The sequence below is a fragment of the Scyliorhinus canicula genome, chromosome 3 (genome assembly GCF_902713615.1).
Source record: "Scyliorhinus canicula chromosome 3, sScyCan1.1, whole genome shotgun sequence".
Lineage (NCBI taxonomy): Eukaryota > Metazoa > Chordata > Chondrichthyes > Carcharhiniformes > Scyliorhinidae > Scyliorhinus > Scyliorhinus canicula.
In genome coordinates, this window is record NC_052148.1 from 226,539,598 (window position 1) to 226,564,778 (window position 25,181).

Consider the following 25,181-nt stretch of genomic DNA (forward strand, 5'->3'; position numbering starts at 1 on the left):
CATACGCCAGGAGATCCGACCCCTCCAGCCCCTCCGCCAGGCCCAGGATCCTCAACTTCTTTCGCCTCGTGCGAACGTCCAGCTCCTCCAAGCGGTCTTGCCACTTTTTGTGAAGTGCCTCGTGCAACTCCACTTTCCCCACGAGGACCACGGCCTCCTCCTCCCTCTCAGCGGCCTGCTGCTGCAACTCCTGAATCGACACCTCCTGTGCCGCCTGGGTCCCAAGCAGCTTGTTTGTAGTCGCATTCAGGGAGTCCAGCAACTCAGCCTTCAGCTCCGCAAAACAGCGCAGAAGAGAGGCTTGCTGCTCCTGCGCCCACTTCCACCAGTCCTCGGGTGTTCCGCCGGCCGCCATTTTGTCTTTCTTCCCCTGCTTTTCTTGGGGAACTGCTGCAGCTTTTTCCTTTGCCCCCCTCCGGGTGAGCACCATAAATTATGGGGAATGCTCCTCTAGACACCTTCCCCCACTGGGATTCGTCGGGACAGCGTTGACTGCTGCTAGAAATCAGCTTTCATAAAGGCCCTCAAGTCAGCTTGAGAAATCTGAGCTGGCCCTTCCCCCGCCTGCCTGCTTGTAGAGGCTCTTGTTTGCTGCTGCTTCCGCCCAATCTTGCACTGTTTCTGAGGGTCTGATAACCCAGAAACATACTATTCCTGGGGGAAAGTACTCCTTGAACATTCACCAACGGCTTTTCATCGAAATTCCAACCCGTGCCGCCCAAAAAAGAGCTCTTTTCTGTAACCTTGGGCAGGAGCTGCCACTGTGTGCTCACTCACGTCATGCTGCACACCGGAAGTCTTATTGGTAACTTTTTAACACCCACCTCATATCATTGAGTTGTTCACCATTAAGGAGCTTTGACTTTGCATTCATGCCTCTGGGATGCTTCCTTTGCCAATTTTAAACAATCGAGCCCAATTTTTCCAGCAAAAATACAGTTATTATGCTTTCCGTGATGTGTCTTGACAATGACGTTCAGCAGCAGCTTTTGATCTTGCATTTAAAGAAAATAATTGGCCTCTGAAAAATTTCTTCAATAAAAAGTATTTAAAAAAAAAAAAGAAAATATTTGGCTTCAACTTGTTATTACATCACCATGAAACTGGGATAAAGTTCAGGTAAGTGTGAACAGTTGCCACTTGGATTGACTGTCCCTATTGCAAGCTATGATTCTGCTATATTTATCCAGTTCCCTTTTAAAGACCATTATTGTGTTGTGTTCTGCTACTTCGGATAACACAGGCTGCTACTTGATGCAGTCTTAACTAAAGGATGCTCCAGACTCTGAAATGAGTTCAACCTGTTTATTGAACTATTAACAGTTTCCAAATGAGTTCGATTCTCTGCTAATCTAACTATAGTAACTCAGTCTAACTGTACCGGCTTGCTCTAAGCCACATGCTGGGGTGTGATACTGCTGATCAACCTGCCTAACTCTCTAGATGTCTGTGGAAAGAGGCAGCGGGCGGGATTCTTCAGAAACCGGCACAGTGGGCAACTCCGGCGCAAAGGAGTGGCATGAACCACTCCTGCGTTAGGCCGCCCCGAAGATGCAGAATCCTCCGCACCTTCAGGGGCTAGGCCGGTGGCTGAGTGGTTTGCACCGCGCCGGCCGGCATGGAAGGGGCTTGGCGCCAAGCCAACCGACGCCGAAGGGCCTCTGCCGGTTGGCGCAAGTTGGCACAGGCGCGGGAGCGCCAGCGTGTGCTGGCGTCATCCCAGCGCATGCGCAGGGGGGGGGGGGGTTAATCTCCGTGCCGGCCATCGCGGACCAGTACACCGGCTGGCGCAGAGGAATAGAGTGCCCCCCGCGGCATAGGCCCGCCCGTAGATCGGTGGGCTCCGATCTCGGGCCAGGCCACCATGGGGGCAAGATCCCCCTCCAAGGACTCCAGAGGCCGCCCGCGGAGCCAGGTCCCGCTGGTAATACCTGTCGTAACACACGCTGGCGGGACCGGCTGGAAATGGGCGGCCACTCGACCCATCGCGGGCCGGAGAATCGCCGGGGGGGGGGGGGGCGCTTCCAGCGGCTGCCGACTGGCGAGGCTCAATTCCCGCCCCCGTCAAATCCCCGATGCCGGAGAATTCGGCAGCCGGAGGGAGCAGGATTCACGCCCCGCCCGGCGATTCACCGACCAGCAGGGGGTTGGAGAATCCCGCCCAGGGTATGAGTGCCTCATCCCTTTTATAGTGTTTACGTCATGCCCCCTTGTGGTAATGCCACCTCTTGAGTGTCCTGACTGCCCATTGGTTGTGTCCTATTCAGAGTGTTCATCGGTTGCATGTTTGCATATCATGACATCCCGCCCCCTTTTTATGTTATTTTTTCATTTTATTTTGGATTTATATACATGTGAATGTGTCTGTCTAATGTGATTGACTTGGAATACAGAACAGAACAAAACAAATGCTCGTAAGTCCAGTCTCTGAGGCTTGCGTCTGATCCTCATCGACTGCCGGAGAGGTGGTGGAGGGGATGATGGTGTCTTGACAGGCGAGTGGGAGGCACAACTGGTGGCCTTGTGGTTCGAGGTGTCTGGAGGTGGCAATTCAACATGTGGAAATGGAGGGGAAGTGGCTGTGGGCAAGCAACATTTCGCAGTGCCCTTCGATTCCTTCGCACAATGGAGCCATCAGCCTGTTGAACAACGACAGCCGGAGCAGACCATCCACCATCTGGTATCTTGATCCTGACCATGTCAGCCGGGGATAGCACGTCCAGATCGGTGGCATGTGCGTCATAGCCCTGCTTCTGGTTGTCGCAAAGATGCTGCATCTTCTGCAGCACCGGGAGGTGATTAAGGTTGGGCAGGTATGTGGCTGGAAGCATCGTCCACAAGTCCCTGTTCATCAGCAGTTGAGCTGGCGACATGCCAGTGGACAAGGGAGTCACCCAGTACACAAGTAGTGCAAGTTGTATGTCGGAAGCAGAGTCCAAGGCCTTGTGGATGAGCTGCTTAACGATGTGCACCCCTTTTTCGACTTTGCCATTGGACTGCGGATACTGCGGACTGGAGGTGAAATGCCTGAAATTGTAGCTCTTGGCAAACGTGGACCATTCTCGACTGTGGAAGCACGGGCCATTGTCGCTCATGACAATGTGTCGGGATGCCATGCCGTGAGAATGTCTCTTTACACGCTTTGATGACGGTCCATGAGGTGAGGTCTGGCAGCTTCAGCACCTCAGGATAGTTTGAAAATTATTGATGATTAAGATATAGTCGCAACCATTCGCGTGGAATAGGTCAATGCTAATCTTGGACCACGGAGAAGTCTATAGGTCATGTGGTTGGAGCGTTTCCTTGCTCTGCGCTGGTTGGAACCTCTGACAGGTTTTGCAGTTCAGGACCATGTCCGTAATGTCCTGGTTGATGCCGGGCCAGTAGACAGCTTGCCGGGCCCTGCGTCTACACTTTTCTACGCTCAGGTGTCCCTCATGAATCATCCGCAGCACTATGCTCTGGAGACGTAGCGGGATGACTATCCTGTCCAGCTTGAGCAGGATGCCGTCAATCAGCATCAGGTCATCCTTGACGTTGTAGAATTGAGGGCATTGCCCTTTCTGCCAGCCATTGCTGAGGTTGTGGGTGACTCGCTGCAACAGGGGGTCTTTGGCCGTCTTTTCTCGGATGAGAATGACCTTCTCATCTGTTGCCAGGAGAGTGCTTGTACCTGCAAATCAATGTGCTGGATGATCTCCAGTGGTTCACTGGGTGAGTTGACGGAGCGGTATAATGCATCGCCGATGATGGGCTCCTTGCCAGATGTCCCAAAACAGCAATTGGATCTTTTTAGCTTGAGGCCATGTTCATGTATGCGTCGGAATACTTTCTTGAGTCGTGACACATGTTCCTCTGGGGTTGTGAACCAGATTATGATATCGTCAACTTAAACACAAACCCCTTCTATTCCCTCCATAATCTGTTCCATGATGCGATGGAAAATCTGATGCCGAGTTGACGCCAAATGGCATTCGGTTGCAGCAGAACCTGCCAAAAGGCATATTGATGGTGCAGGGCCTTCTGCTGGATTCTTCAAGTCAGATTTGCCAAAATCCTTGGGATGCGTCCAATTTTGCGAAGAAGCGCATGTGTGCTATCTCACTCGTGGTTTCGTCCCTCTTCGGGGTGGGGTAATGTCCCCGCATAATGTTTTTGTTTAGATGCTTAGGGTCAATGCAGATGCGTGGGTCCCCCGAAGGCTTCTTTACGCACACTATCGAGCTGACCCAGTCGGTTGGTTCAGTGACCTTGGAGATGATATCTTTTTGTTGTAGACTCATGAGCTCTACCTTCAGGCGCTCTCTCAGTGGGGCAGGGACTCATCGTGGTGCGTGGACCACTGGCTTGGCATCAGGCCACAGTAGAATCTTGTACTCGTACGGCAGCATGCCCATCCCGCTAAATACATCTGAGTACTGGGTTAGGATGCTGGCCTGAAGATCCGAATGGGACGGCGTCGTGTTGTAGACCCTTTGAATGAGGTTCAGTTGCTTGCAGGCGTGCGCACCTAGTAGGGATGCCCTGTCTGGTTTAACAATTTCGAAGCGTAAGCTTGCTTGTGTGTGTCGGCTGGTCACCTGCAGACGGCAGGACCCCAGTGCCTTGATTGCGTTTCCATTGTAGCCCAGAAGTTTGCAGGCAGCTGGAAGGATCGTGGGGGACTTCTTGATTCTTTTGAAGTTCACCTGCGAAATCAAGTTGGCGGAGGCACCTGTGTCCAGTTTGAACTCCATGGGGAAATGGTTGACCTTCATCACTGCATGCCATTCGTCCTCGGAATCCATGGCCAGGATTGATTGGACTTGCGATGTGTCCGGTGTGGTGCATTCGCACTTCGTAATAATGCCCACTCGGTAAGTGTTCATCATCTGGATCCGTCGCACTGCCTGGATCATCATCTGGATCCGTCGCACCTGCCTCGATCATCATCTGGATCCGTCGCACCTGCCTGGATCAGAGTCAAGCATTCGGTGTTGCACACTTCTGATGCGCCGCTGTCAGAATTGGGAGCGCTGGTTGCTGACTGGTGGTGCAGATCTGCACAGGGCTGCATAGTGGTTTGGTTTCCCACCGTTTAAACAGCGTTTGCCTCTTGCAGGGCAGGTTTTTTTTCAAAAAGTGGACGGCGCCGCAGTTCGCATACGTCATGACATCGGCGTCATGGCGCTCAGTGCGTTGTTGCGCATGCGCGGTGCGGTTGCCGGACATCTGCACCTGCGCAGTGCATTTTTCGGCCACTTCATGTTCTCGATCGCATTGCGCATGCGTTGGGCCCCGAGAAGAGCGCCCAAAATGGCTGCTTTCGTCAATGTGGAGGCGCTGCATCCGGGAGATGGCCTGAACACACTCCACCTCGTGGGAGGCTTGTTTTTCACTCTCTGCCGTTTTGTACTGTGAATAGCGATTAGAGTGCTCATGCACAGTACACGTTTCAATCGCGATTGGCAGGGTCATGTGCTTGATTTTCAACAATTGCTCTCGCGGAGGATCAGAGTGGACTCCAAAAACGATTTGGTCTCTGATCATGGAGTCAGTGATATCACCAAAGTTGCAGGATTGCGCTTGCAGTCCAAGGTTGGTTAGAAAGGAGTTGAAGGATTCGTCTTTACCTTGCATCCTCTGCTTGAAGATGTAGCGCTCGAAGATTTTGTTGGTGTCCACCTCGCAGTGGTTGTCGAATTTGTCCAGGATGGTTTGGTACTTCGTTTTGTCCTGCCATTTGGAAAAGTGAAAGGAGTTGAAGATCTCTATTGCATGGTCACCCGCAGTGGTGAGTAGAAGAGCTATCTTCCGCGCATCGGTCGCGCCATTGACGCCGGATGCTTCCACGTATAGTTGAAATTTCTGCTTAAATGATCACCAGTTGGCACTAAGATTGCCGGTGGTCCTGAGCTGATGAGCCTGAATCTTGTCCACTGTGCCTGTTTTCAGTAGCTGGTTGTCACGGAACTTGCTGAGTTGAACTAAATAGATTGAACAGTCACTCCTGGTATCATGTTGTGTTATGCTGCTTCGGATAACACAGGCTGCTACTTGATGCGGTCTTCACTAAAGGATGCTCCAGACTCTGAAATGAGTTCAACGTGTTTATTGAACTATTAACACAGTTCTCAGATGAGTTCTAGTAACTCAGTCTAACTGTACCACTTGCTCTAAGCCAAGTGCTGGGGCGTGATGCTGCTGATCAACTCTGTCTAACTCTCTAGATGTCTGTCTGTGGAAAAAGGCAGGGTGTGAGTGCCTCATCCCTTTCCTAGTGTTTATGTCATGCCCCCTTGTGGTGATGCCACCACTGAGTATCCTGACTGCCCATTGGCTGTGTCCTCTTCTGAGTGTTCAATGTTGCATGTTTGCATCGCATGACAATTTAATCTGTTTCCACCATCTTATCGGTGCATTCCAAATCCTAGCCACTGTTTTTTCATGTTGCCTCTGTTTGGCCGTTCATCTAACATTTGTACCCTTTAGTTATCAACTCTTCAGACACTGGAAATAGTTTCCCTTTACTTTAACAAAATCCTTGATGATTTTAAGCATCTCTATCAAATCTTCTCTTCCACTTGTTTTCCTTAGAGCAGAGAAGGCTATCTCCAGTCTGTTCACATAACAAATCCCTCATGCCTGGTATAATTCTCGTAAATCTGACTGTATCCTCTCCCAGGTTTTCACATCTTTTCTAAAGCATGATTCTAAAGCAAATTTTGATGCAGTACTCCAGCTAGAGCTGAACTAAAGTAAAGTCGCCATCGCCCCAGATGATCATCAGCTGTTTCCCCCTTTGAGGAGGAGAGCTGTGACTGGTGGTGATTTAACCTGAGGATCACCACAACTCCGGCGAATGACAGGGTTGAGAAGGTGGGCCTTCATGAATATCCTCAGCTGGTGTGGGAATTCAACCCATGCTGTTGCTCTTGCCCTGCATCACGAATCAGCGGTTCAGAAAACTGAGCTGAACTGGTACCCAATTATAGACTTTACATAATTCACTTTTTGTACTTTACTTCTATTTATAGACACCTCCAGCTCACACTCATCTTGCATGCCCTTTAAAATTATATAATTTTAGCATGTATTGTCTCTTATTCCACCTACCAAGATGTATTATAATAATATTTATTAATGTCACAAGTAGGCTCACATTAACACTCCAATGATGTTACTGTGAAAATCCCCTGGTTGCCTCATTCCGGCACCTGTTCGGGAACATTGAGGGAAATTTCAGAATGTCCAATTCACCTAACAAATACATCTTTCAGCTCTTACATCCTCCCACTTTTCTGCATTGAATTTTGTTTGTCATATGTCCCTTCATTCCACCAGTCTTATGTTGGCTCAAAATCTAATACCAACTTCCTCACTGTTTACTACACTTTAAGGTCATCAGCAATCATCATCAGCGCCAATCATTAATGGTATCACACTGGTTCCTATAGCGCTGAGGACCCGGGTTCGATCTTGGCCCCAGGTCACTGTCTGTGTGGAGTTTGCACATTCTCTCCATGTCTGCATGGGTTTCACTCCCACAGCCCAAAGATGTGCAGGTTAGGTGGATTGGCCACACTAAATTGCCCCTTAATTGGAAAAAGATAATTGGGGGCTCCAAATGTATTTGAAAAAAATCAAAGTATATCAAAAGAAGCAGTGGATCTGGTATTGACCCTTTGGGAGCTCCATTTCATATCTCCTTCCAGTCTAAAAAACAGCCATTCACCACTTCTGTCACTTACATAAATTTTGATCCGAATCATGTACTTTGTACCTTATATTACCTTCTTTATCCCATGGATTTCAGATTTATTTATAAGCCTAATATGTGGTACCTTTTGAAAGTCCATAAAAATAACATCAACTGTAATGCCCTCATTCCCCCTCTTTTAAACATCATAAAAATAATAGTGTCCATTATGTACCTGCTATAGAGTGTCATTTGAGTACAGACTGCTATAAGCCTTTCTCCTATGTAATTGTTTTACTGGTGTTTGTTGATGGTTCTGAGCATGTCCGAGCTTTGGCAAAGCTTTTTCAGTGCGCAAGAGGTGACCTGGAAGCAAGACCTGTTTTACTAGAGCTCCTGTTTTCACAGTAATTATGAAATGAAATGAAATGAAAATCGCTTATTGTCACGAGTAGGCTTCAATGAAGTTACTGTGAAAAGCCCCTAGTCGCCACATTCCGGCGCCTGTCCGGGGAGGCTGGTACGAGTATCGAACCGTGCTGCTGGCCTGCTTGGTCTGCTTTAAAAGCCAGCGATTTTAGCCCAGTGAGCTAAACCAGCTATTCTTCCGAGTTACTGATATTGTTAAACTTAGTTATTTGTTTATATAAAGAAGTTCCTTTTTTTAAACAATGCATTCAACTGCATGCTTTGTGGTCTCAAGTTACCATATCTTCAGCGACGAGAAAACAGCAAATAAAGAAAACAAAGCGTTTCGAAGTTCAGCGTGGCAACATGACGTTGCATTCAGTGAGTAGCTTGTATTCATTGTGGGTCTATTAGACAGAATTTCAAATTATCCCCACCATGGTAATGTTCGGGGTGGTCAATGAGTTTGATGAAAGAAGTGGGGACTTGGCTGAATACGTGGAGAGGTTGCAGTATTTGTTTTTAGCAAATGGAATAGAAGATGAGGCAATACAGTGTTCAGTTCTCCTGAGTGCATGTAAGGTGACGATGTCCAAGTTGATGAGGAACCTGGCCACGTCACAGAAGCCAGGAGAGATTTCATTTCCCATTTCAGTCGCTCTGGTCCGGAATCACCATAACCTGAAGCCCTCTGTGATTGTTCAAAGATTCAAATTTGGTGGCCATTTTTGAAAAGCGGGCCAATTAACAGCTACTTTTTTGGCAGAAATACGGCAGCTTTCAGAACTCTGATTTTGGAGCAGTTTTAGAAGATATGCTTAGAGATGAGCTGGTCTGCGACGTGAACGAGGGCAGCGTTGTGCAGCTGTTGGGTGAAACCCCACAGACCGTTAAAAGGGCGGTGGGAATTTCTGAGGGCATAGAAATGGCTGCCAGCAATGCTTGGACATATTCAGCAGGTTGATGGTGATGCCCAGCCACGGGCACTGCACCAAGTTCAGAAAGAAGCTGCAAGCAGAAAGATGAAAGTGTTTTAGGTGTGGAGGGCCAGGCTATGCAAATCAGTGCAAGTTTCTGGATACTGTCAACGATGAAACAAAAAGGAGCATTTAACAAAAAAAAGAGGTGCAAAATACAAGGCGAAGGCTGAGCAAGAACATAGAACATAGAACGATACAGCGCAGTACAGGCCCTTCGGCCCACGATGTTGCACCGACATGGGAAGTCAAAAACTAAAGGCCATCTAACCTACACTATGCCATTATCATCCATATGCTTATCCAATAAACTTTTAAATGCCCTCAATGTTGGCGTGTTCACTACTGTTGCAGGTAGGGCATTCCACGGCCTCACCACTCTTTGCGTAAAAAACCTACCTCTGACCTCTGTCCTATATCTATTACCCCTCAATTTAAGGCCATGTCCCCTCGTGCTAGCCACCTCCATCCGGGGGAGAAGGCTCTCACTGTCCACCCTATCTAACCCTCTGATTATTTTGTATGCCTCTATTAAGTCACCTCTTAACCTTCTTCTCTCTAACGAAAACAACCTCAAGTCCATCAGCCTTTCCTCAGAAGATTTTCCCTCCATACCAGGCAACATCCTGGTAAATCTTCTCTGCACCCGTTCCAAAGCTTCCACGTCCTTCCTATAATAAGGCGACCAGAACTGTACGCAATACTCCAAATGCGGCCGTACCAGAGTTTTGTACAGCTGCAACATGACCTCATGGCTCCGGAACTCAATCCCTCTACCAATAAAGGCCAACACACCATAGGCCTTCTTCACAACCCTATCAACCTGGGTGGCAACTTTCAGGGATCTATGTACATGGACACCGAGATCCCTCTGCTCATCCACACTGCTAAGAATTTTACCATTAGCCAAATATTCCGCATTCCTGTTATTCTTTCCAAAGTGAATCACCTCACACTTCTCTACATTAAACTCCATTTGCCACCTCTCAGCCCAGCTCTGCAGCTTATCTATGTCCCTCTGTAACCTGCAACATCCTTCCACACTGTCTACAACTCCACCGACTTTAGTGTCGTCTGCAAATTTACTCACCCAACCTTCTGTGCCCTCCTCTAGGTCATTTATAAAAATGACAAACAGCAACGGCCCCAGAACAGATCCTTGTGGTACGCCACTCATAACTGAACTCCATTCTGAACATTTCCCATCAACTACCACTCTCTGTCTTCTTTCAACTAGCCAATTTCTGATCCACATCTCTAAATCACCCTCAATCCCCAGCCTCCGTATTTTTTGCAATAGACGACCGTGGGGAACCTTATCAAACGCTTTACTGAAATCCATATACACCACATCAACTGCTCTACCCTCGTCTACCTGTTCAGTCACCTTCTCAAAGAACTCGATAAGGTTTGTGAGGCATGACCTACCCTTCACAAAACCATGCTGACTATCCCTAATCATATTATTCCTATCTAGATGATTATAAATCGTATCTTTTATAATCCTCTCCAAGACTTTACCCACAACAGACGTGAGGCTCACCGGCCTATAGTTACCGGGGTTATCTCTACTCCCCTTCTTGAACAAAGGGACCACATTTGCTATCCTCCAGTCCTCTGGCACTATTCCTGTAGCCAATGATGACATAAGAATCAAAGCCAAAGGCTCAGCAATCTCTTCCCTGGCTTCCCAGAGAATCCTAGGAAAATGTAAATTTGAGGAAGTCTCAAGCAGCTATGCACCTCTTGCGCAGCTTGGAGCAGGCAGAGGAGCATACTTACTTGTGTAATGTGAATGAGACACATAGAGCCTGTTTTTACAAAAGTGATGGACAATGGAAAGCAAATCAAAATGGAGCCCGCACGTCCGTAATTAGTGACCTGCAAGTCGATGTGGGGCTCGAACCAAGCGCCGGTCCTTACTCTGGCAGAGATCAACCTTCGTTTTTTATTTTAAATTTAGATTACCCAATTATTGTTTTCCAATTAAGGGACAATTTTATTATGGTCAATCCACCTAACCTGCATATCTTTGGGTTGTGGAGGTGAAATCCACGCAAATATGGGCAGAATGTGCAATCCCATACAGACAGTAAGCCGGGCCAGGATCGAACCCGGGTCCTCAGCGATGTAGGCAGCAGTGCTAAGCACCACTACCGTGCTGCCCAAGATTAATCTTTGTACTTATACCGGCGAGTCGTTACCTTTGCTCGGGGCATTGGAAGTCCATATTGCGTATAATAGTCAAGAAGTCAGGTCACACATCTCCTTGTGCTCAAAGGGAAGGGGCTGAGTTTCCTAGTGTGTGACTGGCAAAATTCCATTGAGGTAGGATGAGATTGAGCACATAAGGGTGTCCGAGGATGTTGTCTAAAAGTATCCGGACGTGGTCAAGGAGGTACATTGGGTGGTTCTACTGTGAAGTTGTACATCGATCCTCCGGCTGCTTCTCACTTTTTCAAGACCAGGGCAGTGCCCTATGCCATGAGAAGAAAAATGGAGCAGGAGTTGGAATGGCTGCAAAGGCTTGGAATCAATGAACCTATTCAGTTTTCTCGTTGGGAGGCTCCAATTGTTCATGTCCTTAAAAATGATGGTCCGGTGATCATATGTGGTGACTACAAGCTTACCATTAAACAGTTTTCCGAGTTAGATGTTTATCCATTACCTAGGGTAGAAGATTTGTCTTCAACTCTTGCATGAGGCAAGACATTTTCAAAATTGGACATGAGCCAGGCATATAAACAACTCTTGCTAGAGTAAGAATTGAAGCAGTATGTGACCATCAACATGCATAAAGGTTGTTCAAATACAGTTGTTTGGTTTTTGACATATCTTTCAGAGGACGATGGACACTCTGTTACAAGGCATTCCACAAGTGGCAATCGACTTGGATGGCATTTTAATTACAGGGAAGACTGAGGAGGAGCACCTCAGCAATCTTGATGAGTGAGGTTTTAAAAAGCTTTTCAGAGTTGGAACTGCGTCTGAAGCAGAAAAAGTGCATTTTCCTGCCGCAAGGCCACAGAATCACTGCACAAGGCTCATCTCCTGTGGAAGGGAAAGCTTGAGTGATTAAGGAGGCTCCGAGCCCAGGAATGTATCAGAGCTCAGGTTATTTTGGGCTGACAATTGAGAAGCTACGTCAAATTATTTCAACTCGTAGTCTTCCAGATTTGCTAATTTCTGATAATGGCATAGGGCAGCACGGTGGCCTCGTGGATAGCACAGCTGCCTCACGGCGCTGAGGTCCCAGGTTCGATCCCGGCTCTGGGTCCTGTCTGTGTGGAGTTTGCACGTTCTTCCCGTGTGTGTGTGTGGGTTTCACCTCCACAACCCAAAAATATGCAGAGTAGGTGGATTGGCCACACTAAATTGCCCCTTAATTGGAAAAAATAATTGGGTAATCTAAAATAGAAAATAAAAAATTCTGGTAATGGCACTACATTTACAAGTTAATTAATTCAAGAATTCATACAACAGAATGGTATACGCCATGCGCATACTGCGCCGTTTCATCCAGCTTCGAATGGTTTGGTGGAGCGAGCTGTTCAAATTTTGATGGAGGTTTTGAAGAGAATGGTAGGTGATAATTTTGAGTACAAAGCTCTCAAGATTTTCATTCCACGATCTGCGACCAGGTTGTCTCAAGCGGAATTGTTAGGTTGAGGATGAAATATTATCTGGATTTATTTCATCCAGATCTCTGAGAAAAAGTGAGCAAGAAACGAGAGAAGCAATAGAAGGGACAAACTACCATGTCAAAGAGAGGCAGTTCAAGCCAGATGACCAGATTTACATTAGGAACTTTAGTAATTACCAAGGGTGGTTACCGGGAATAATTTTAAACTAAAATGATCCAGTATCTTGGGTCATGCGAATGCAACATGGGAGAGTTGTTCGCAGCCACCAAGACCATATTTGTTTGCCTTATAACAATCGGGGAAACGGTTCAGAGGTCTGTTGAGGGTTCTGAGCATGTGCAAGCTTTGGGTGGGCCTTCGTTTGCAAGAGGTGACCTGTAAGTAAGATCTGTTTCATTTGTGCTCCTGTTTTCATAGTTATTACTGTTACTACTGTTCTGCCGAGTTACTGTTATTGTTAAATGTTGTTATTTATTTCTATAAGCAAGTTCCTTCTTTTAAGCAAGGCATTTGACTACATGATTTGTGGTCTCAAGTTACCACAGTGCCCAAGGTTGTTGACGAGTAATGTAGTATAAAATCATCTGGAACATGTGTGTCAGCTGTGGTTTAATCGGTAGCACTCTCGCTTCGGAGTCGGAAACTTGTGGATTCAAACCCAACTCCAGAGACTCGAGCACAAATCAAGGTTGACCCAAGTGCAGTACTGAGGGAGTGCTAAGCTGTCACAGTTGTACGTTTTGGGGGCTGAAACATCAAAATGGGGTTGTTTGCTCAGGTGGATCTAAAAGAGCCCATTATTGTAAGATGTGTGTAGTTTTGTAGGTCACATGAAGTTCTGAGGCATGCATAGTTTTACGGCAAAAATTAACTACTGGTAACTTTTTAAAAAATTATTTACGGGATGTGGGTGTCGCTGGTTAGGTCAGTGCTTATTGCCCATATACCTCGTTGCCCTTCAGAAGGTGATAGCGAGTTGCCTTCTTGTACCACTGCAGTCCTGGAGGTCTCTGCTCAAGAAGAGAAAAAGACTGGTTGAAGATGGCATACCTGACTTAAAGATTATTTTATAGGGGGGCATGGTGGCACAGTGATTAGCACTGCTGCATCACAGCTCCAGGGTCCCAGGTTCAATTCCGGCCTCGGGTGACTGTGTGTGGAGTTTGCACTTTCTCCCCGTGTCTGCATGGGTTTCCTCCGGGTCCTCTGGTTTCCTCCCACTGTCCAAGCAAGTGCAGGTTAGGTAGATTGGTCATGCTAGATTGCCCCTTAGTGTCCAAAAGATTAGGTGGTGTTACTGGTTACGGGGATAGTGTGGAGGCATGGACTTGGATAGGGTGCTTTCTCCAAGAGGTGGTGCAGACCCGATGGGCTGAATGGCCTCCTTCTGCACTGTAAATTCTATGACACCTTGACGGTTCCAGACTCGTGCCTGCCACTGGACATCAAATGTCTCCAGACCCATAGAGTGGCGTGTCTGCCTTTCATAGTCAGAAGCCTCTCAGCCACCGTTCCTTGTCCAAGAGGACCGTAACACTGGCGTCTTTGCCCGATTTAAAATTTGCGAGATAACCATTAACCGAGATGTCTGTGTTCCAGAATAAAAACCCATGATCTTTTACATTGTCTAAAAAGCATGGTTGTGTTTCCTCTTGATGGTGGTCCTTGATCTCATGAATCATCTTGCATAGCTTTCCGAAGCATCCTGTGCAGTTGTGTTGAGGCTGTCGGACATTGATCATGCCTTTGGTTGTCTACCTTCTAATGGTCGATTAAGGTGTTGCTTCTCTTGGCCTTAGGTGTCCCTGCTCCTCTGCTGTTTTGCTACCTGGACAATGGAGGTTGCCCTGTATCCTGACTTGCTTGTGTCCTTTTAAGGTGGATCTGTGCTGTAAATGGATTTCAGATTGCCCAAGGTCAAATCTTCCTTACCTTGAAGCATTTTGGAGAATGGATCGTCTGCCACTCCCAACAACAATTCTGTTTGTGATTAACTGAATCTAGGCCACCGTAGTCACAATCTTCAGCTGTTCTGAACAGCTCATTAATGTAGAGGTCACCAGGTTCTTTTGGCCATTGGACATGTTTTTTAAATTTTGCGCTTGCAAAGATCTTGTTGCTCAAATGAAAGTGTGTCAAATACTTTAAAATTTCAATGGAATAGTGCTGAGGCTTCATTGATTCCTTGTGTAGCTATTGTATCGTCAGCTGTTGGACCTACCGAATAAAGCGGTGTGTTAGAATGTTCAGCTTCTGTCTTTTTCTAAACCTGAAGCAATCCTGTATCTAAGGAATCTTTTTTCTCTAACCTCCCCAATTTTATAACTGGTCTGGGCCTTGCTTCTAAGCTAGTCCAGTAAGGTAGATTTTTTTGATCCATGCTCCTTTAAAGTTAAAAGTGTGGATAGCTTTACATGATGTCAGAGAACCTGAGATGGTGCTGTCGTATACTACTCCGAGGTTTCCTGTGCTTGTAGTTTTGGTGAACTCCTGCAGTAATGGTAGTTGCCGTTTCTGTGTTTTAAATTTTCAGCAGCGACTCCCTGCATGGGCCTTGTTTTTAGACTTTCCTGCTGTATCTAAGTATTTTCAGGTTGTGAAACCTTTGATTCCTGGCTTTTTCCTTTTTTAACTGCTAATTGTCTTTTTATAAATGATCCCACTTGCAGGGATGTGTTCGCAGTGCTTTTTAATATGATAATTATGGCTATGACACTGTGACTGACTTCGAAAATTTAAAAATTGAACTTTTTTAGCTCACCACTTCTTGGTCTTCTGACTCTGAGCTCTTTGGGTATTGAAGCTGGACTTCCATGGGATTCAGTGGAGTCTCCTTTTACAGTGTGGAGTTTTATTTCAGCCCTCTGTTTCCAATCTTGCTTTGGGAATTTTCTTTGGCAATCCTCTTCTGCACCTCTGCCTCTGGTACTTTCAGTTAGGTCAGAATTCTACTTTTACAATTGTTCAGGTGTTACATTTCTTCTCCAGCTTTTCTGAAGTTCTGAAATTTTGCCCACAGCTGCCACCATGTTGTAAGATGTGTGTAATTCGGTAGGTCTTGTGAAGAGGTTCTGGGTATTGTATAGTTTAACAGTGTTTCTTAATTATTAGTAACTACACACATATCTTAAGGTCTAAGCTAGGAGCTGTGTTAACACTTGCCTCTACACACATCTCTGTCTAGTACAAGAATATTCTTTTGACTTGAGTCAGGTGTTCCTTTACATCCCACCATGGACTGCATTGTACCCAGTCTCACATTATACCAGATCCTTATACTACGCCCATGGCATTACTGTGAAGAAGGAGAGCAGGAGAGTTATCCACTGTGCCCTGGCCTCTTTCGATTTTCAATGAAGCTTTGGAATACCTTCCCTACACCTCTCCAGCTTGGTTTTTATCCTTTAAGACACTGCTTAAAATCTACATATTTGACCAAGCTTTTGGTCATCTGACATATCTTTTTCTATGGCTCGGTGTCATGCATTGTTTTATAAGTACCTTGGGATGTTTCATTACATTAAAGATCCTAGAATATAAGATGTGCTGCTATATTGTTGGGATCAAATAGCTCTTTTGTGAGGGCCACGAAGAATCCAGCACGAGTTGAAGGATAGAAAGAAATAACATTTATTTACAATAACATATATATATATATATACACACACACAACAGTAGCAGTAACTCCCTTGCCGCTCACTCTCCCCTAGCTGGTTCCAAACTGACCAGCTTTATTTATGCACAGAATCTGCTAATAATTACTCCCCCACCCCCTCTCATTGGGGAAGCTCATACTCCCAAAGGATTGTGGGATTGCCATTAATCCCCAGCCAATGGTTAGCAGGCAGGTTATAACTCCCCCCCCCCCCCCCCCCCCCCCCCCCCCAACCAAAGTCCAAGGAATCCACCGAAGACCCTGGCGAAGGAGGGCGTCGGACCCGTTTTGCCGCAGGCTGGACACCATTTGTACGAGGCGCTAGATCGGGCGGCGTGTAAAGAGACGGAGAACGGCGATTCCGTGATGAACGGCGTAACGGTTGTACATCCATGGCCCGTGGACCCAAGGATTCCCCCTCTGAGGCATCCTGTGTCTCCATCTCGGAGTCGGAGTCCGCTGCCTCCGTCATCTCAGCGACTCTATCTCCACGCGGTTCTGCAACGACCTTCGCAGGCTTTGATTGCGGCACCAGAGGAAGATTGTGAGGAATACATTCCACTGTGTCTGGTCTCTGGCTGTAGAAATTAGCTCCGGGGGCGGGGAATCTTTGGAAGGGATGGTCTTCTAGACTGAACGTGGTCTACGTGCTTGCACTGGAGACGACCCTGGGCTTGCACCTGGTAAGAGATAGGGCCTGTTTGGTGAATGATTACGCCAAGGACCCGCTGGGCACCACCAGCAAAATTCTGAACGAACACTGGGTCGCCGGGCGCAAACTGCCGAATCGGGCGATGCTGAGAAAAACCATGTCCCTGCCGTTCATGTGCGCAGCGTACTTTTGCGCCAATGTCCGGGAAAACCATGCTAAGGCAGGTGCGAAGTCTCCGGCCCATTAGGAGTTCCACGGGAGCTACCCCAGTCACCACATGTGGGGTGGTCCGACATGAAAACAAAAAATGAGCCAGTCTCGTGTCCATCGACCCGGATGTCTGCTTCTTTAGGCCTCGTTTGAATGTCTGTCCTGGGCGCTCCGCCAACCCATTTGAAGCCGTGGTCTTTGTGGTGAAACTCTTCCACGGGGTGGTGCAGATGTGGTGTATGCCGTTCATCTTCATGAACCTCGCAAACTCCTGACTTGTGAACGGAGTGCCGTTGACCATGACCAGCACCTCGGGGAGGTCATGCGTACTGAAAGACAAACACATCTTCGATTGTTGCGCAGGACATTATGCCTACCATCTTATGCACCTCTAACCATTTAGACTGGGCATCAATTAATAGAAGGAACATGGATCCTTGAAAAGGGAGGACGAAATCCGCATGCAAGCGCGCCCAAGGCCGCCCTGGCCATTCCAGTGATGTTGGGGCGTGGCCAGTGATGCTCCTGGCAAATGGAGCAGTTTTGGGCCACCTTCGCAATATTGGTGTCGAGGCCTGGCCACCAGACCTAACTCCGGGCCAACATTTTCATTTTGGTCACACCCGGATGCCCATTGTGCAAGTCTCTTCGTATCAGCTCCTGTCCTTTTTCCGGGACAATCACACGCGTCCCCCACAAGAGAATACCGTCTTCCACGCTAAATTCTGACAGCTTTGAGGAAAATGTCCGCTACTCGCCTGGAAGCTGTCTATGCTGCCCACCATACAGGACTATGTGCCGAATCTTTGACAGGACTGGCTCCGTCTGGGTCCATTCATGGATCTGTGTTGCCGTGACAGGAAAGGTGTCCATGAAATTTAGGGTTGCAACCACCTCACCGGTCGTGGGGGCCAACATGGGTCCGGTCGATAAAGGCACTCTGCTCAGTGTGTCGGCATTTGCTATCTGGGTTCCTGGTTTGTGCTCCAGAGAATACTCGTAGGCAGTGAGAAACAAAGTCCAGCGATGGATCCGTGCGGAAGCAATGGGCGGTATTGGCTTATCCTCTCAGGAAAAGTCCCAGCAGAGGCTTATGATCAGTCATAATAGTGCAGTGGCGGCCATACATGTACTGGTGAAAGAGTTTCACCGCAAAGACCACCGCCAGGCTCTCCTTCTCGATCTGCGTGTACTTCTTTTCCGCTGAATTAATGTGCGGGAGGCGAATGCTATCGGATGCTCGGCCCCGTTCTCCATCTTGAGGGACAGGAAGGCCCTACGGGGATGCATCACCTGTGATGAACAAAGGCTTTCCAGGATCATCATGGATTAGTAACCCAGACAATGACAATTGTTTTACTTGCCGGAAAGCGGTTTCTTGCAGCTGACCCCAAACCCAGGTGTTATTCTTCTTTAGTAGAACATGCAACGGGGCCAGCGTATTTGCCAGATTGGGGAGGAACTTCCCGTAATAGTTTACGAGGCCGAGAAAAGAACAAAGATGTGAAGTGTCAGTCGGGGCGGTGGCCTGTTGAATTGCGCGCACCTTCTCTGCGACAGGGTGCAAACCTTCGCGGTTCACCGATAACCAAGGTGGACTACTTCCTTCGCCTGAAAGACACACTTTGTGCGATATAAACGGACTCCAGCCTCTGAAAAGTGTCTAAGGACAGCCTCTAAATTTTCCAAATGTTCCTGCACCGATGTCCCTGTAATCAAAATATCGTCTAAGTAGAAAGCGACGCGCAGTAAACCTCTCAGAATTCCCTCCATGATGCGTTGACAAACGGCGCAGGCAGAGGATACCCCAAAGGGCAACCGTGTATATTCATACAGGCCCCGGTGTGTATTAATCGTTACATATGGCCGGTAGGCAGGGTCCAGCTCCAACTGTAGGTAGGCATGACTCATATCTAATTTTGTGAACGAGGGTCCGCCTGCAAGCTTCGCGTAGCGATCCTCGATGCGAGGCATTGGATATCAGTCGAGCCGGGAAGCCGTATTCACTGTAAGTTTATAGTCACCGCACAAGCGGACTGTGGCATCTGGCTTCATTATGGGTACAATTGGTGCTGCTGAGTCAGCGAAACGGACCGGCCTAGCGTCGATCCGGATGTCGCCTCACCCAAGGTACCGCAGGGGTGCAGGGGGATGCTTTCGGACGGAAGGGGTTGCACCCCAAGGCGTGCACCACCATTCCCTGTAGCTCCTGCACTCTCACGGGACAATACTATTTGAATGGCCTGTTGAAAAGTCAATGTTGGCTCAGCTAACAACTTTCTCTGCGTGGCCGCATTGTTAATACCAAACGGTCGTGTAACATTTCTGACGAGGTCTCACCATAGTCACAGTACTCCGCAATCCTGCGTAGCCTGGATAGAAACTCGGCAAGGGATTCTTCTGGAGTACTCTCAGCGGTATTAAACCAGTAACACTGGACTATCGTGGACGGGGTTGGGTTAAAATGTTGCCCCATTAAGTTCACAGGTTCAACAAACTTTTTGGCGTCCGGTGCAGCTGAGTACGTAAGGCTCCTAATCACCCCAAACGTAAGCGGGCAGTGAGCTATATGACCACCTGGCACTCATTTTCGGTGATGTTGTTTGCCCGGAAATAGTAACGCATCCGTTGTACGTACTGGTTCCAGCTTTCCAGCGCAGCATCAAAAACATCCAAACGTCCATACAGAGGCATGGTGTAAAAGAAAACTTCCAACTTGTATCCAACAAAAATCCAGGGAGGTGGCTTCAGCAGTGTAGACAGCTATTCACTTTAACCCTCGTCGCCAGTTTTGTGAGAGCCTCGAAGAATCCAGCACCAGTGTATATATATATATACACACACAACAGTAGCAGTAACTCCGTTGCTACTCACTCTCCCCTAGCCGGTTTCAAACTGGCCAGCTTCATTTATGCTGGAAATCTGCTAATGATTTCTCTCTCTCTCTCTCTCTCTCTCTCTCTCTCTCTCTCTCTCTCTCTCTCTCTCTCTCTCTCTCTCTCTCTCTTCTCTCGCTCTCCTCCTCCTCCTCCTCCTCCTCTCTTCCCCCCCCCCCCCCCCCCCCCCCCCCATTGGGGAAGCTCATACTCCCAAAGGATTGTGGGATTGCCATTAGTCCCCAGCCAGTGGTAAACAGGCAGATTATAACAAGCTCCTTTAAGCTTAATTATGTGGATGACATCAGCATTGCTAAAAAATCAAAACTATTGGACGATGAGAATAAACAAAAGTATTTGTTATTTTAAAATAAATTTTGATGGCATTTTAATTAAAAATTAACGGAAAACTTTCTTTTTTAAATAAATTCAGAGTACCCAATTATTTTTTCCCAATGAAGGGGCAATTTTAGAGTGGCAAATTCACCTACCCTACACATCTTTGGGTTTGTGGGGCTGAGACCCACACAGACACAGGGAGAATGTGCAAACTCCACAGTGAGAATGTGCAAACTCCACACGGATAGTGACCCAGGGCCGGTATCGAACCTGGGTCCTCAGCGAAGTGAGGCAACAGTGCTAAGCATTGCACCACCGTGCCGCCAAACTGAAAAGTTCCTTACACACTTGCAAGAAATTAAAAAGGGAAAACAAATCCTAAATATATGGAACATACTTTAATGTCCTTATAGTAACGAATAAATATCAAAATGAAGGCCTCTGCTCTATACAGTATTCAAAATGCTTAAATTTTAAAGCAGGAAGTGTTTTATCATTGTGGACAGGTTGATATTCAGAACATAGTACAATGAAAACAATATAAACACATTAGATTGAGTTGCCACCTCATTGTTCAGCAGGGTGGGAACGGATAATGTCAATCAGCTCTTGAAAGCAAATGGCAGGAAATGAGTGTTGTCTCTGCTAACAAATGCTGGTGAAGTTAATACTGGCTTGTGATGGTTTGCCCAGTAATCATTCTGTGAAGCTTATCACTGGAGAAATCAATCTGTAACTGTAAATGGACATTTTTGGAAGTTTTTATTTTACAAAACAAATGTGATTGACTACACAGCTTTTTCTGTAGTATTCCACTGTGCTCCCTCAGAATAGCCATGGGTTGTATGTTATGTAAATAGATTCCCAAGAATAATGAATGGCCTGATATGTCTAGAAAGGTGGGAGGAATGTGAAGCAGAGGGCCTTTGCTAACCAGTAATCATCAAGCAGATGACTAAGGTCAAAGATGCGAGAGCAAGAAGAAAGCTCAAAAAAGCGTGCAATCCCTCATTGACCACAGACTGATCAACTGACTGATTAACAACTGACTGCTGATGTGGAATGTGGATTTTGGATTTTTTTACTTTATCAGAGTTACAAAGCCACTCTCCCCGTGTTTGCGTGGGTTTCGCCCCCCCAACCCAAAGATGTGCAGGTTAGGTGGATTGGCCACGCTAAATTGCGCCTTAATTGGAAAAAATGAATTGGGTACTCTAAATGTATTTTTAAAAAAGAAAGAAAAAAAAGAGTTACAAAGCCAGAGCTCGGAGTGTGGATAGGGGCGAACCCCTAATCCAGCTCCTTGCCTGCTCCAAAAATCAATTCAAATTCAAATTGAATCCAATTCATGGTCCCCACTGATGTGTTGGGTATGCTGGGTTTGCAAGGACTGTGTTTACTGTAGCAGTGAGAGAGACAGGCTTCCAACACTTGAAGAAATGCAACTCTATTTTATTGAACTCTTAACTATTAAATATACTTTACCTATGGGTTGACACTATGCTGAGTTGACTGGAGACCTGAGGCTAACCTGACCAGACTATCTTACTACCACATGGTGGATGTTCTAGTTGTTGCTCACAGGCTCTGACTGTCTCAGAGGCTGCATCCCAAGAGAGCGGGAAAACTAGTGCCCTCTGGCTTTATCGTGGCCGGGTCCTGTCTGGTGATTGGCTGCTGTGTTCTGTGTGTTCATTGGTCATCCTGTGTGTCAATCAATGTCTGTCTGTGCACCATCATATACTTGTGGGTATATTATGACATCTCCCCCCTTTTAAAACATGTGTATGTGTCAATAAATAGTGGGTGTGTGTATGAGCCTGACTGTACAAAGTATGTGAGCGTATTTACATGAGTAGGAGCCTGACTATATACAAAATATGTGAACGTATTTACATGGCAAGATGTCTAGTGCAGATAGAGTGCATACAACAAATTAGGAAGAAGCAATATGTACAGATGTGTAAACGAAGCACAAAGCAATGCAACATGCAGTCTATAAGTTCAGTCTCTGTGGCGGGCGATGAATTCTGGTTGACCGTAAGGGTGGCACACCACTCGTCATCCGGATCAATGCTCATCACTGGGAGTGGTTTAGCCTTTTTTGCGGAAAGCATTGTATGCTTGGTGATGATGCCCACCTGGAATGGGGATGTGAGATCCTCTGTAGGGATCTGGAACCATGTCGGAGTCGGAGTTTACAACGGTTGCTACACCCTCCGGACGTTCCTGCGCTGCAGCTGGGATCGCTGTGAGGTGGGCAGTTGAGCAGATCTGCACAGGGCTGCGCAGTGGCCAGGCTTGCCACACTGGAGACAGCGTCGAGAGTTTGCGGGACATTGCCGCTTTAAGTGGGCGGAGCCACAGTTGCACATCATGGCGCCGACGTCACGACGATTCGTGCGCTACCGCGCATGCGCGGTGTGGTCGAACGATGTGCGCACATGCACAGTTCGGTCCTTGGCCTCGCCGTCCCCTTGGTCGTTATGCGTAGGAGCCCGGGAAAAGCGCGCAAAATGGCTGCCCTCATCCAGACTCGGATCCTGGAGCTGTTTTATGGCCTGCACCCGCTCCGCATCGTGGGGGCCTTGCCGCGCCGTCTCTGCCACCTTGATATGGGAGTACTGGTTATTAGCGTGCTCATGTAGGACGCAGGTCTCGATAGTGAGGGTGAGCTGCTTAACTTTAAGGAGCTGCTAGCGAAGGGGATTGGAATGGACCCCGAAAACGATCTGGTCATTGATCATGGAGTCGGAAGTGGAGCAGTAGTTGCAGGATTGCGCGAGGATACGGAGGTGGAGTAAGGACTGAAAAGGTTCATCCTTGCCCTGTAGCCTCTGCTGGAACACATAGCGTTCAAAACTCTTGTTGACTCCGATGTCACAGTGGCTGTCGAACTTCAGCAGGACTGTTTTGAACTTTATCTTGTCCTCACCTTCAGCAAAGGTGAGGGAGTTAAAAATGTGGATAGCGTGGTCCCCGGCTGTAGAGAGAAAGAGAGCAATCTTTCTGGCATCCGATGCGGCTTCGAGGTCGGTGGATTCAAGATACAGCTGAAACTTCTGCTTAGAAAGCTTCCAGTTCGCACCGAGGGTGCTGGCGATACAGAGCGGCGGGGGAGGGCGGACGCTGTCCATGTTACTGGATGGCTGATCGCTGGTCAAAGGCAGACTATCTCAAGGTAGGTCCGTCAAACTCAAACATGACTCGCTGGTTCCATGATATGTTGGGTATGCTGGGTCTGTGAGGACTGCGTTTACTGTAGCAGTGAGAGAGACAGGCTTCCAACACTTGAAGAAATGCAACTCTATTTTATTGAACGTTTAACTATTAAACATACTCTAACTGTGGGTTGACACTATGCTGAGTTGACTGAAGACCTGAGGCTAACCTAACCAGACTATTTTACTACCACATGGTGGATGTTCTAGTTGTTGCTCACTGGCTCTGACTGTCTCAGAGGCTGCATCCCAAGAGAGCGGGAAAACTAGTGCCCTCTAGCTTTATAGTGGCTGTGTCCTGTCTTGTGATTGGCTGGCTGCTGTGTTCTGTGTGTTCATTGGTCATCCTGTGTGGCAATCAATGTCTGTCTGTGCACCATCATAAACTTGTGTGTATATTATGACACCCACAAGGGAGAAATACCAGATCCAGGCATTACACCTGATCCCTGGCTAATCTTAGCCAAAAGGCCGAGAAGCAATTCTTCTTTCCTCTTAATGCTGTTACTTTTCCTTTTCCATCTCCTTTACCTTACACTCTCTTTACCCCTATCTTTCATAGCCTCTCTTTCTTTTAATCCCTCTTTTTTTTTCCCTCTCTCGACAGTAGGACTCCTTGACAAGTGTCTTCCTCGCACCGAGACACTGCTCAGAAGAGTGATCTTAAAACAAGCAAAATATAGTCACAGCGAGGTATATGTAATTGAGAATTTTGGGTGGATCGAGTTAAAATATGCAACTATTGATTGCCTAATTAGATTGACAGAGGATGGATGCACTGTAGCTGCTAACTGCCTTAATGTCCACGATGTATCAGACAAGAATTACTTTTATGCAGTTGAGAAACCGGAAAGCCAGTGTGACGTGCAAGTTCAGAATCCAGCTGGTATTTTTGACACCAGGAATTGCTGTGTAAGTGATTGTATGTGTATGGCTCTCCTCTCTCTTTCCCCCTCCCCCCACACACTCGATTTGTCTTTTCACATTTGTCTGCAAAACATATACGGCTGTTCTTTGGCACTACGTCAGTTATGTATGATCAGTACCAACGTAAAAAAATAAAATCACCGTGTAGTTATTTACCATAAAATGAATTGTATCAGCGGAGGTTTCTGCATATTGCTTTTGGGTAGCTTTGAGATTCATATTATGCATGTGCATGTTTAGCTTTTGAAGCAAGCAGGCATCATCTGCTTGCTGGACCAGAGCACACAGCAAAATGGATACTGTGAAGCAGCTCCTGCATGGGCATATGGTCTGTGATTTAGTATGCATTTAGTGTTTCCGTGCGCTGATGTGTATGTGTACATAGAAGACTGTTCTAAGCAATTGTTGAGTCTGTTGCAGCTAATTCAGAACCTTCTCCAGGTGATGTCATTCTATTATCTGTCAAGTTATAATCCTGCTTCGTATCCAATTTGTCTAGTGATAGATTTTATTTTGAAGCGGAGCACACAATCAATGGATGGTCTCCCTGGGGGGGCTGCAAGGTTAGCTGGTAGAAAACACCCTCTTGATTAT

At 47.1% G+C, this 25,181-nt stretch overlaps 1 protein-coding gene across 12 annotated transcripts in view; it reads left to right on the plus strand.

The window, feature by feature from the left end:
- rapgef2 (Rap guanine nucleotide exchange factor (GEF) 2) overlaps positions 1–25,181 on the plus strand; it is a 562,209-nt gene that overhangs the window by 275,309 nt on the left and 261,719 nt on the right. For 2 of the 12 annotated variants that reach the window (XM_038792324.1, XM_038792326.1), the window contains exon 1: positions 24,735–24,789. The exons of 9 other annotated variants lie outside the window; for them this stretch is intronic. In XM_038792324.1, the coding sequence (XP_038648252.1) occupies positions 24,750–24,789 (40 nt within the window). In that variant the 5' untranslated portion in view covers positions 24,735–24,749. Of the gene's footprint in view, positions 1–24,136; positions 24,573–24,734; positions 24,790–25,181 lie in introns of those variants that run through there. One more of the 12 variants, XM_038792319.1, reaches the window with a different exon arrangement.